Source organism: Hyalella azteca, unplaced genomic scaffold, assembly GCF_000764305.2.
Source record: "Hyalella azteca isolate HAZT.00-mixed unplaced genomic scaffold, Hazt_2.0.2 contig2151, whole genome shotgun sequence".
Taxonomy (NCBI): domain Eukaryota; kingdom Metazoa; phylum Arthropoda; class Malacostraca; order Amphipoda; family Hyalellidae; genus Hyalella; species Hyalella azteca.
The window spans coordinates 119,232-133,367 of NW_025932436.1; the positions used below are offsets into that span (position 1 = coordinate 119,232).

Sequence of the window (14,136 nt, forward strand, 5' to 3'; positions counted from 1 at the left end):
ATGACCGTTTTTTTATAATCAGTTTTAAATCATAAATTTACGTAATGGCTGTGGACTAAGATAACAATTCATTATTAATTATTTTACTTTCACGCTTCATCAGATTTTTAGGAGAAATGGCATACTAAAAAAACTTTTTGTAGAAGTTTCCCAGTTTCGTGAACTTCGTAAAGTGCGCATGACGTATAATTTATTTTATCTCTTTAGTTTCTAGCGTAAAAATTCACAAGAAATAAAATTTTCTTTTGTCTCGCCCCACTCATGCTGTTTTTTGAAATTGAAATTTAAAATAGACAATGAGCTAAAGAAAGCTTGTAGTGGCCGACGAAATAAATAATTCCTTGAAGATAATGAATCTCAGGCATGAAAGAGGCGAGTAGGAGATTAATGGCGATACTTTATAAAATCGAGCAGCGGCGACAACATGTGACCGGAGACCGGTGGGGGTGGGGGATATTTCATAAAAAGAATCAGTAAGGAGAGGAGGATAAGGAGGGATGGGCGGTGTGAAAATATGCACAATATGGACTATAATTTAGCGAGCTTTGTTTTTGTGCCTCAATGCATGGGGACAGGAATAGACTCCATTAGATGGCGTAGTAGCAACTGGTCCTAAACTTTTATACGGTCACAATTTAGATGATCTTTCGAATTAGATTTACTTATTATTGCAATGAAATCTACTGATTTGAAACGTGCACACTGCACAATATAGCGACGAAAAGAAATAGTAATGGAAAAATATTTTGTTCTATTGGAAATGAAAGTTTTTAAATTGGTGTGTAGAAACTGATTGGTTAACCGAATTCAATTTTACTATTCAGTTTTATACCGAACTCGGGCATATATTTTTAATTCCCTCATCATAATTTCGTACATTACTTTGACAATATGTTGTTCATTGAACATATGCAAGTCATGAATTAAATGGAGATTCTTACGTTGTATTTCAAGTGAGATTGCATGTATTAAAATTTGGCCTTTGATATCCACAATCTCTTACTTTGAGTTTCTTGACAATTTTTTTGAATCGATGAATAATGCAGAGGGGAATTAGACTCATTATTGAAATTAGACTTATATGGAGAAATAATTCTCAATATGATTTAATAATATAATTTAATCATGAAATCATAATATAATTAGTGATATAATACTATTGGTGTTCTTTTAAGAGATCTTCTCGAAATCAATGGTTGGAGATCATCATAATCATTGTCAATTCAACGTCCTAGGGCTGGCCGTACATGCGGCTCCGATAATAACATAACGGGCCGTTCACGACGCTGTTCCAAACCGGTCGCGAATGCGGGACGTTTCTGTTATTCGGCAAACTGAGAATTAACGACGTCTGCAGTAAAATTATGTGGTTTTAATAACCCTTGACGACTGCAATAACTGCCAGCATGAGGGATGAGACTGCTTTACGACTCTAGGATCTTGTTTCGACGACTTCTTCGCTCAGTCTCTGCGCTTTGTTACTTTTGTATCGGGAAGTTTATGTTCCATCTGAATCTTCTGTATTTGTTGTATTTATTTGAATGTGATTTTTTTAAATATCGCTTCGCAAATGGTTACTCAATTTATCATGAAAAATTTCTTAACGTAATGTTGCACGGGCATTGCACGGGTGTTGCACGGGCGTTGCACGGGCGTTGCACGGGCGTTGCACGGGCGTTTCACGGGCGTTGCACGGGCGTTGCACGGGCGTTGCACGGGCGTTGCACGGGCGTTGCACGAGCGTTGCACGAGCGTTGCACGGCGTTGCACGGGCGTTGCACGGCGTTGCACGGGTGTTGCACGGGCGCTGCACGGCGTTGCACGGGTGTTGCACGGGCGCTGCACGGCGTTGCACGGGTGTTGCACGAGCGTTGCACGGGTGTTGCACGAGCGTTGCACGGGCGTTGCACGGCGTTGCACGGCGTTGCACGGGCGTTGCACGGCGTTGCACGGCGTTGCACGGGCGCTGCACGGCGTTGCACGGGTGTTGCACGGGCGCTGCACGGCGTTGCACGGGTGTTGCACGGGCGTTGCACGGGCGTTGCACGGGCGTTGCACGGGCGCTGCACGGGTTTCCACGTAACTCTTGATGCACAATAATTATTCGTCCTGCGAGCCGAGGTTACCGAGAAGAAGAGGGCGCTGGAAAAGTGCCCTACTTGGTCACGGGATCTTCTTGTGTAATCCTCAGCACGTGGGACTTTTCCCACACCCAGAATGGATGCAAGAGCCCTTAAAACAGAGCTGGAAACTCCTGCTTGGATGGCTTCGACTGATCTCTGCGTCTTGTGAATCGGGAAACTTCGTTTCTTGGTAGAAATAAAAAAGTGTTCGTTGAAAATCGTCAACGCTGATTGCCCTGTACTGATCTTAAATTTAATATTGAGCTTTAATTCTGCACTTTGTATCTCATGAACGAATATATGTATGTGGTGAGTTTGAAAAATTTGTAGGCTGCGTTTTAATCATGTTTCGGTAAGACTTTAAATTGCAATAAGTAATTTTTAAAGGTTGCGTTCTCATAGATACCACTGAAAAACTTTTGGAGGAGAATTATTAACAAGACATTAATTCTGGAATGTCTTGTTTACCATGATGTTATTTTACAGGATTTTTCATTATACTTTTTGCGCAAAGAACAAAATTTTTACCGAGTTACCACCTGTAAGTAATATAAGTCCCGTATTCATGTGGGAATGAAAGGTAATGGAATTATTTCATACATCATGCATTCTAGAGACGAACCACATAATTAAGATTAATTGTATTCTGGAATGTCAACTTAGGAAAATAACTTGATGAGAAAAGCTCAATTGTTCATCCTTTTTTACAAGTTGCGGTAGTCCACATGAGAATATTTTTTAATGGACGTTTGACACATATGCAGGCTTCGGCTAACCCCTGAAAATAAGAAATTTTCCCCTTATGATCCGAAGATGATCAACTTTTATGATAAAATATTATACACGACCTCCAAATGCTTCCAACATGTGCTAGGGAAGAGTAGCGATCGTGCATATTATTCTCGCAAGCAAATGAATTGTAAGTTGGCAACCACATTTCCTTCAAAATATTCGCGTAATAATCTTCTTGTATGTTTGAAGAGTCTCTAAATTTAGTATCAAATTATATATATGATGTTGGGGTCTACAATCAATTAGTTATGATAGAAGATTAATAAAAACACGTAGAAATCGTTTTTGCATGGGACTTGGTAATGGGCATGAAAAAATAATAGTAGACATGAGTGATGTAAATTTTAGTAAAAAATCATTACCATATACATTAAAATATTAATACTAATAATTATTACTATTAATTACTAACTGGTTAACGGCTCAATTATTTCAATCAATTCCTTACTCTTCTATGGACCAGCTATCAAATTAATTTGCAACCCTACAACAGACAAAAATTATTTGAAATAGGTAGCCCCGCAACGGGCCAATTATCATTAGTAATTTATAATCTTTTACCAAACAAATTATCGCGATTAATCGATAATAGCATAAAACTTCAGTAATCACGAATAATCGTCCACCTTCCTTCGAGTAAGCGATAATTTTTCCCGGTGTTAATTATTCCATGCAGGATGGTCCGAATTAGCGATAATTTTCCTGGTGTTATATATGAAATAGCTTGAACGCATTGAAGATCAACAGCAATGCAGGCCCTACGACGAGGTAATGAGGTAACAGCTAATCAATTGAAATAACTGCATGGTCATGGGGCCCTCAGATGGCCTTCGGGTGGCCGGCCATAACGCGGCCAAACTACGTGGATCTTAAGGAGCCATAGATGATCTCAGGGATCAGATGCACAGTCACACAAGCCGAGTGGGATCATTTCGGGCTGGAGATCTACAACTCAGGGGATTTGCTCATGGGGAATGAGAGGGATTTTTGAGAGACTCAGATGGGATTTAGGGGTCCAGAGCGCTTTTTCAGAGTAGAATATTCCTGAAAGGGGGAGGGGGGATTTTTAGCGTGAGGTAAGAGGAGGGAAGGTGAGGCATAATATGTTTTGTGGGGCGCTTAGGAGGATTTAGGTGTCTTATGAGCCTGTGAAGGGGTGAAGCGAGGGTGGTGGTAGTGTGATGGTAGTGTTATGGATTAGTGAAGTGGTTGTGTTATGGTAGTAGTGTGGTGTAGTGGTGGTGTGATGTTGGTTGTGGTGGTGGTTGCGGTAAGGTAGTGTTGGTGTAGAGGTGGTAGTGAGAATGGGTGAGTTCACGAGCTCTCTGACACCTACAAGTGACTTTAGTAAATCTTTTGATCCCGTCTTGATCGTACGTTTATGCCTCAGTATTGCGAGCATAAAATTAGAAACAGCATTTTGCATCAGCTGGCCCCAGTTATCACGGTAGTCATATCTACCGTTACCTCCGTGACCTCTGTAGCCACGCCCCTTGATGGCAGACGATGAAGGTGGTGCATCAGCGCTTCCATGCTCGAGGACGTCCTAAACTTTGATTGTATGGTGGAGCTGGTTGGGGTTACGACGCTTGTGGTGATGTGGATGATGGTGTTGGGGGGGTGCTGTTAGGGTGGCAGTATGCACGTTCGCCTAAATTATTGGTCATAGCCGACGTTAAATTTTAATCTCCAGAAAAGTGTCATATAGGAACATGCACGATTTTTCTAAACTCTTCGCAGGAAGTTATTTGTCAAACCCCTCATCATTGCGTCCTTCGCACCCCACTAAATTTGTAGTAAATAACGGAAGGCGGAGGTCTGAAATCTCCTCAATATTTCCTGCTATGTTAAATCTTGACTGTATTCTGAATGTGAATGTTTCCTCCATATTAGCTTCATAACGAGTTCTTTGGCGAACTTGATTCAGTACCGCTATGTTCCTTTGTTTACACAAATTATGAAATACGGAAACATCCTTGCAAGGAAATCATTTCATTTCTTCTAGAAATAGGTAAGGTTTTTCTTCTTGCTAAAAAAATGTATGAGTAAGCATCGGAAGCTTGGATAAGTCAGAGCTTCTTTAAGAAACTTTAGGCGGTCAGGCTCAGCTTACTGCAAGTCATCGTATCTCGTGTCTTCTGCAGTTGTGTTTCCTGAATTAGAAATTTTCAGAACTACATGACACAAAATTTGCCAATTGTGAAGCAATGTTTTATAAAACTTGCTTATTTAAGTTTTAATAATTGGTAAGAGCTTTTCCTGCGCTTGCAATTAACCACAATTGGCCAAGAGTTGGCTGGAGAAGACGCTGTGAATGAGCTATGGGAGGCTGAGCATAATTTTTTACTGATAGCGTTGTAGGTTATCTTGCGCATTTAATTCAGATCAATTACAGTATTTGTTTATGCAGACTTAATTAATGGAAGAAAAAACACAAAAACAACGTAAAAACGGAAAAAATAAGAAGCCTTTCATGTGAAAGATGAATTTTACGAAACTGACGTTTCGGAAAACTCTCAAATGACATTGAGCGAATTAAAGCGAAAACTATTTAATAATACAAGGGAATTGAAAATCACACTATTGAAACACATGTATTTTATTGATTCCTGTTTCACAGCTCGTTTTATAAAAAAAATTCCGTGTCGTTTCGAGTTAAAAGTTTCTCAACTGAAGAAAAAATGCTGGTCCAGCCGAACAAGATAAGTGAATTTTTTTCAGCATAAGGAAATGAGCAGATATGGCAGTTTGAGAAAATTATCAAGAAAATCGCAAATATTCACGTACTTGTATGAAAAATACAGAAAGCAATTCCGATTAATTTTAAATTGAAGCGTCAAAAATTTTCTACTTGAAAATCATGCACACAAAATTTGGCATCAGAAGTATTAGATTCAATGTAAGTATTGCAGACAAGTGAAGTTCTAAAAATTTGTGAGGTATTTTTTTGCGATTCTGTGAAGATGCTTCAAATTCTTGAGCGCTCCTTGATGTGAAAAGAAAATTATTCATTAAAACCAGTTACATAAAGGACATTCTAGTGCAGCTGCAGTACTCAATACCAGAACAGTCCCTGGCAGAACCGATTTTGAAGACAAATAATACATAGCAAAAACCACCTTATTGATATTCTCAACTGCAGTCGAATTCTAGACATTACAACCAATGAACATGAAAAATATAATGTACTAGCCGCACTAATAAAGCTAAGTGGCACTAGAGAGTACAATGATATGCTAATAATATATACATATCTACACTTGAAATATTCGATTCATAATATTGCGTACGCGTTCGAACTCAACACGACTTTTAAGAAAATTTAAGTGTGAACTGTTACATTCGAAACTGCAATGCTACAGATATTATTGCATATATTCGACAAACTTTAAGATCGCTATGGCAGAAAAAATCTTTCAATACTTTTTAACATTTTCAGAGAGCATTATTAGTCAATAAACAATATCTTTTGGCATCATTTTATGCTTGAATTAATTTGTTATATTCGTAAACAAATTGTTCTTCCAAGTCTCAATTTCTGGACAACAAATGCTTGCAAAAGTTGAAAGACTTCGAGACTTGGAAATCATAAAATCATCCAATAACCAAAACATAATACTAACAAATCACAAACTATATAATGAAATTGGAAGTAAATTATGCGACAGAAAATTCAGGATTGTGAAGAAAATATACGATGCATTGTTGAAGCCGGTGGCTTTATATTTAGAATAAATCTTCGGTATGACACGCATGTCAATTAATGACGAAGTCAACAGGTGCAATTTTTTTCAAAAACTAACATTTATTTCAACATGGCAAACACTGAAAGATATCTTGATAAATTTCCTAGCACTGTAAACCCTTCGGTGGGCAACCTTGTAAAGCGTTCATTTTTCCTGTTTTTGAATGTTTGAGAAACCTGTAAATAATTAAAATAAAAAAGTTAAATTTCCTCCATAACAAGGATCTCAAGGCAGTTATTTTCAAGTCGATGGCATTTGATATATAGAGAAGGCAGCATAAAATTAGTATAGCTTGCCAGGGCTTGACTCCATTACTAGCTACTACAATTTCAATGCTCACATCTAAATCAATATTTAATTGTCCATCAATCGTGTTGTCAAAAAATCATAATTTTTGTTAGCTGCTTAATAATGTTGGTGACTGTGGTCACGACTAATGCAGTGATTAATGTTGGTGATCGTGACTGCCACTAACACATTGGTGCCAATAATTGTTTCGTCAGTCGAAACGGAAATTTTCTCATCCTTGCCACTCGTGTTCATAGAAGCCGGAGAAATCTGTTGGACGAAAATGTAAATAAATAAAAATTGAAAAAAACTGGTACCTTTCAAAAATTCATTCGTTGAAATAATTTTATTGAATGTGCCATAGTTGAAATGAGTTGAGTTTGCCACGAAAATTTAATTTTTTGGCAAGACTATCTCATTTCAAACAATACAATACACGAAATTGATACATCGACTGGTTTGCATATCCAATTTATATTATCTATATACATCGATGGACCTCATTTAGCTTGAACTTTATAGATTATTTCATCGAGAATTATCATTATTTCCTTCTATAAAAAATTCAATTATGGCGTCATACACTTGTGCCCGAAATTATACATACCCCTTCAGAAATTTAATAAAATTCCAATTTTAATGAACAATAGAGATCATTTACAACTTATTCTTCTAGGAAAGGTTGTCATTATTATGTACAACAAATTTAATGCTAGAAAATATGTATATAATAACTTTCGATAGTAATTACTTTGAATTTTGTGAGTAACTAACCATTCAGAATTATTTGTACCCTCTATTCCAGATCGTTTATCATAATATTTGAGAAGAACTATTAATGAAAATAGTAGTAGATACTCAATGATTGTATTTAAAAATTTGGTGTTACTAAGCATTGTAATATTTTTCTCTGCAAAGTTTGAACATATAATTTTTTTACAATTTAGGAAAAAGCTAAAATTTTGCTAAAAGTTCGAAGATGGCAAAGAAAAAAGAGCTTAGTAATGATCTCGGAAGCAAAATTATAAATTCCCGCAAAGAAGAGATGAGATATGTAGCAATATCTAAGAATTTTGATGTTCCTACGTCTACAATACAGAGCATTATAAAAAAATTCAAATCATTTATCACGGTGGATAACCTGGTTGGTCGAGGTACCAAAGGAAAAATCTCCCCTAGATGTGCTAGAAACATAATACGCTCCATTTACAACAAAGAATGGAAGAATGGAAAAAACTTAGCGTCGATACATGCAGGAACCTTGTTGACCATTGCCCAAAGCGTTTACAACAAGTTATCACGAGTAAAAAGGCCATGTTATCAACTATTGATTCAGGGTATGAATAAATTTGGTCATGAGTCAGTTTTATGTTTCCTTTGAATCTCTTTACGAAACTGAAAAAAATAAAGTTTTTTGATTTCTAAATACATGTTATATGGTTCATGAAAGGTTTACATCTGCTTTAAAGTTTTAGATAATTATTTTTTGGTCTATTCCTCGTAATTTGTCAAAATGACGTTAGGGTATGAATAATTTCGGGCACAAGTGTATAGTATGAAACCTTGAGGATAAAATCGTGCCGTCTGGATATCTCACCTAATTTCGTCGTCTGGATAACTCACCTAATTGCTACATCTGGGTAATAATAATTTAATTACCAATAATTAATAATAATAATAATCTAATCGTGTCGTCTGGACAACGCACCTAATTGCTCCGTCTGGATAACCCATCTAATCGTGCCGTCTGGACAACTCACCAAATTACACAGTCTGGGTAACCCATCTAATCACGCCGTCTGGATAACTCACCTAATTTGTTAAGAAGACCTAGTCGTTGAGCGGAGATGCCACGCCGGTAGCGCCCACCCAAGGGTAAGCCTCGGGACATTTTTGACACGTTCGCATGTAGCGCACGCCTCCCTTGTGCCACACGTTGCACACGCGGTGCGAAGTGCAGCGCGCTGGTCGTTCCTGCAACACAACTCAGGTTAGCAGCCTGGAAGTTCATGCAACACACGAAAGGAAACTCTTGGTGAAAGGGTCAAATTAAAACGAGGTGGTCACTCCTGCAATTGGCCTAAGAAAACAAATGAGCGTCGAGAAATGCAAGAGAAGGGAACACTGGATAAGGACATTCATATGAAAGAAAATTTCAGAGAAATAATAGTTTCTCTAACGCTGCTGATGGTATCAGCTTGAAATATCTTGCAACGAAAATTGTGGGTAAATTGAAACGTCGAGTGCATAGTGCAGTCACTCCGTTGAAATTATTCCAGCAAATGTGAACTTTAAAGTTTTGTGAGAAAACCTACATTTTTTCAAGTGCTTTCTTACGTAACTAGTAAGGACAGCGCTTCTGTAATACAATGTCATTGGAAAAACGTAATTTGCACAATATTTCCCGCTTCTGCTCACACTATATCGAATTTTGATTTTTAAATTAAAAAAAATAATCTAGGCTTCACAAGTTTTGTGCGTTTGCACTCATTACCTGACAACGAGCATTCATTACATGACAAAAATTAATGAACGTGTTAATAGTTAATTAAGAATAACAATAAAAGAGTTATTACCTTACCCCTTAAAGGGAATCATAATAATTAAATTCATAATAACAGCAGTACTACAATACTCCGGAACTTCTACACTGAATTATGTAGGGGGTGTTCACTGCATATTGCAGGCCGGTGGCTGCTGCACAAATTCATCACGGAATGACTTTTGGGAAATAAATTTGTTAATGGTGAGTTACAGTTGCAATTATAAAGCTTGCATTTAAAGATTAAATAATTAAATAAACGCTTTGCTGCTATTTTGTCTTAAAATAATAGCTGTATGCGCACAGGAATTACTAGTTCGAGTAGGAAAAAATAATAGTATAATGTGAGAAATACAATGATATGCGTATGAAGTAGATAGAAAGACAAAAGAAACAAAAAAATACGAAATAAATTAAATGATATCCATAAAGGGCATCTGAGCTGGACAAAAAAAAAAAGAAACGAAAATTAAAACGATTAATAACAGTGTTATAAGAACGAGATAACTGCCCTGAAAAAAGGGAAAATGACAGGCATTAGGTAAGCTATACATGGAAGATGTAGCAGCAGAAAAGAAATGAAAAGTACATTCCACATGTAATTGATGCCTGCAATGCATTTAGTATGAGTAGCTGCACTGAAAAATGCATGTGCCAGGTTGCATCACAAAAGAATGACATTTAACTAGCAATTTATGCAATTCATTAAGTGGGCAGTAGCTGCGCTGAGGAAATTGAATGCAAAAGTAATTGATACAATGCAATACGTACGAGGTGGCAGTACAGAAATAAAAGAAGTGACATTAGTAATGCAACGCAATACGTACGTGGTAGTAGTACAGAAATAAAATAAATGACATAAGTATGTTATTGATGCAATGCAATACGTACAGGGTTGCAGTACAGAAATAAAAGAAATTATATAACTATGTTACTGATGCTATGCAATGCGTACGGGGTGGCAGTACAGTATTAAAAGAAATGACATACAGCATGTTATATCGATGCAATGCAATACGTACGGAGTGGCAGTACAGTATTAAAAGAAATGACATACAGCATTTTATATCGATGCAATGCAATACGTACGGGGTAGTTGCACTGGAATGGCTTGAAGCTTTTAGCTTGGGACAGAGGCACAGGGTCGCGCATCCACTGCAAGGCCTGCCAGTTAGTGACCAGCCACACGTCAGGCATGCCAGAGATTGTGTCCAGGAAAGCGATGAAGCCTTCCTTGTGGTGCGCCGTCGTGAACCAAGCGGCGTGGTAGAACAGACCCATGGGAGCCCTGAGGACGAGTAAACGATTCCATAATCATGATGATACTGTAGGTGGAGTCACAGAAACTTCGTGAGTAAGATAAAAAAATACGGTAATTATCTAGTCTGATGGGTGAAGTAACATAAATTTACAGTAGTACGATTAAATTATGCGGTAATTCCTTAGAGCGACGGGTGAAGTAACATAAATTTACAGTTGTACGTTTAAATTATGTGGTAATTCCTTTGGTCGGTGGGTGAAGGAACATACATTTACACGAGTACGATTAATTTATGCGGCAATTCCTTCGGTCGATAGTTGAAGTAAAATTAATTTATTTTGCATCGCAGAAGAGAGTATGGTTGATAGCTTATATAATAGATGAAACTTATTTGATAAAAGTATTATTAGGAATTATTGATTTGCTGATTATCTAGTTCTGAATAGTCACTAACTGGGAGGTATTAGATATCCGTCAGAGACTGGTTAGGAATGAATGTGAACTTTAATACAACAGGAACGATTGTTCCATTGCTAATCTTTTTTCTGTGGATAATAACGAAAAAACCGCAAGAAATAAACACACTTGGACTTAGTGTAGGATTGTATAAAATCTGGTAAGAACTCTACGGATTTTGACTAACTGATTTAATTTACTTTACCAAGACCAGCAACTTGAGATAGTATGCAAGAGGGGGAAAAAACAAATGTTGACCTAAACCTTGAAAAATTTAAACGGTTTAAAATTGACTGATTTTTAGCATGGGTTGTTATTAGTTAGATTTACTTAACGATCGCGGACGTCAGAACCTCTATGATTGAGAACCTTTGAGTAGTTCAATGCCTCATGTATATACAACAATGATTGATCTTCACTCCATATTACACTTTTAGCGCATTTTCTCATTCATGAAAAAATGCACTATTGTGCTCGCCATGTCCCTCCGTCCGTCCGTCTGTCTGCCTGTCCGTGACTTCACGTTTTCGTCGACGAGAAAACGCGCTCTCTGTCACTCACTGCAGGGAGTACTGAGTTATATTTATTTCCATGTTTCCATGGCTGACCTGTTGGTGGTGTAGTGGCGTTCGAAGTTCTTGATTAACATCTTGTAGACGCCCTCTGCGTCAGGGGGGGTCGTACATGCGTCACCCATGGAGCAGCGCCCTCCGTTCAAATCCTGCCACATCACCATCGGCACCTCCCAGAGACCTGACGTAAAAATATTGTGTTCAATTATAATGATTACGAATTAGAGTCCATAGGTCACCAAATTAAGAGTATCTTATGTACAGGAAATGCGTATAATGTGTTTAACACAGCCGTGGGCAAAGCACCAAATAATATAAGTGATTTGCAGAATCTAAAATTTGTGTTTATCTTACTAACTAAAAGTTTTTACAAAACTTAAGACTAGCGAGTGATTTCCTCTGATAGAGCTGACGGGTAGAATAAAATTTTCCTTATTTGTAAGCGCCATATAATCTAAGATTTGTGTTTCTCTTACTAAATAAAGCTGGTAATTCGTACCAAAAACTTAAGACTTGCGAGTGATTTCCTCTGATAGAGCTGAAGGGCAAAATAAAATTCTCCTGCTTTGTAAGCCTCATATCAACGAATATTGATGATTTAAGGTAATATTTAAAAAACATAGTGAAGTTTCCTCTGAAGAGCTGATGGGTAAAATAAAATTCTCCTGATTCGTAAGCCTCATATCAAAGAATATTTATGATTTAAGGTAATATTTAAAAAAGCATAGTGAAGTGAATGAATGAGTTGGTGGAATGAGAAGTGCTTACCTGGGAATGAGTTGGTGGGACAAGGCGGGATCATGCAGTCGTGGAAGAGCTTGTAGTCGAGGGTGTAAGGGTAGCTGGGAGGTCGGTTTTCGTACACAGGCATAGATGAGTCATACGTGAAATTTTGCTCATACAACATCTCGAACATTTTGTTGCCGCCAACCTGAAAAATGATAGAAAATAGTTAAATTCTCAAGTAGTTATAAATGTTGGTCGAACGGTTCTATTGGTGCCTTATATATTATTTTATTATAAATGTGCGTTAAATTGAATAAGTTATTTAATACCAATCAACTTCTCGGCAATTTTGAAATTTTTGCCAGCGGCTGAAATATTAATAATAATAAAAATAAATTATTTCAGTGTTGAAAAAATGAATGATAATGAGGATTCAGATGGAAGGCTAGAGCCACTCACAGCAAGGAAAGGCGCTCTCATGCCACGGACATCTTCCATGCGCACGCCGCCATACGCTGACATGATTTCCCTCTGACCGGCGATCTCCTTTGCCCACTTCAGCTTCGAGAACTGCTCGCCGAAGCTGTGACTGTTGCCGAATAATAAAATTAATTTTTTTTTAATATTAGTGTACATTGTTCAACTAGTCTAAAAGGATTAATTTTCTTAATAAAGAATGCTATTCGGGAGAGAATTCAGATAGTTATCTGCTTGAGACGCAGGATCTGTCCTATTTCAATTCGTAATACGCGCAAAAACAATAGGTATTTAGGTATGACTAGCATAGAAAACTTAAATAAATCATTCAGCAATAAATTTTATCATCAATTCTGTCTCTAGTGCGTTATGTTTTCATCGGTGGTGTTCCTAAATTTATTTATATTATATTACAAATTCATGAAAATATCCACTTATTAATATTATTTGTTTTATTTATAATATACATTATTTAAAATGGCCCAAGTGCATGGAAAAAATTAAATGAGAACCTAATTTATCATCAATATCGCTCAATCGGAGAAATTTTTCCGACTCATTAATGCTAACGCATGCATCGTAGATAATTAATAACGAGTTAAATTTTTTATTTATGCAAGGTAAATAGCAGGAAACAAGCGGGCATGAAACTCACGTGATTGAGTGCGAGGCTATCTCATGGCCATCAGCGTAAAGATTTTGCACTTGCGAATAATCAGTCCATTCGTGCGAAATGTAGAAAGTGGCAGCGATAGGACAGCCATTAGGATTCGTTCGGCCTCGTTCAAAAAGATCCTGATAAAGTTCTTTATTGAGGTCGTTGACAGAGTCATCGAACGTTAGCAGCACCATTTGAGGAACGTCCTGAGGGGCTATGCCATCTGTGTCGTCAAGAAGCGGAAGAGTGCTTTAAAAGTGCGTCCCAGGAATATTTAGAGATCATTTAATGAAAAAAATACGTGCATCATGTTAACTGGAAATGAGAAGACTTGAGTTGCAGGAGTAGTGATGCAAAGTATGGAATAGATTAATCAAATATTTTTTCCAAACGATGTGTGAAGCAAAATGAATTGCTTCTGTGCAACTCAGAGCTGTTATTTTTATTCAAATTATAGAAGACTTACAGATATTAAAAAAAAAATTCTGGAGAAAT

The 14,136-nt window shown here is 37.3% G+C and overlaps 1 protein-coding gene across 1 annotated transcript in view; it reads right to left on the bottom strand.

The window, feature by feature from the left end:
* Nucleotides 1-5,496: 5,496 nt before the first annotated feature.
* Nucleotides 5,497-14,136, bottom strand: part of LOC108672449 (mucin-17) — a 115,159-nt gene continuing 106,519 nt past the window's right edge. Inside the window, exons 16-22 of the mRNA XM_018160112.2 lie at nt 13,639-13,864; nt 12,966-13,095; nt 12,549-12,711; nt 11,817-11,961; nt 10,581-10,779; nt 8,762-8,923; nt 5,497-7,219 (exon numbers count right to left, since the gene is read on the bottom strand). Coding sequence (XP_018015601.1) covers nt 8,780-8,923; nt 10,581-10,779; nt 11,817-11,961; nt 12,549-12,711; nt 12,966-13,095; nt 13,639-13,864 — 1,007 coding nt within the window. The 3' untranslated portion in view covers nt 5,497-7,219; nt 8,762-8,779. The remainder of the gene's footprint in view (nt 7,220-8,761; nt 8,924-10,580; nt 10,780-11,816; nt 11,962-12,548; nt 12,712-12,965; nt 13,096-13,638; nt 13,865-14,136) is intronic.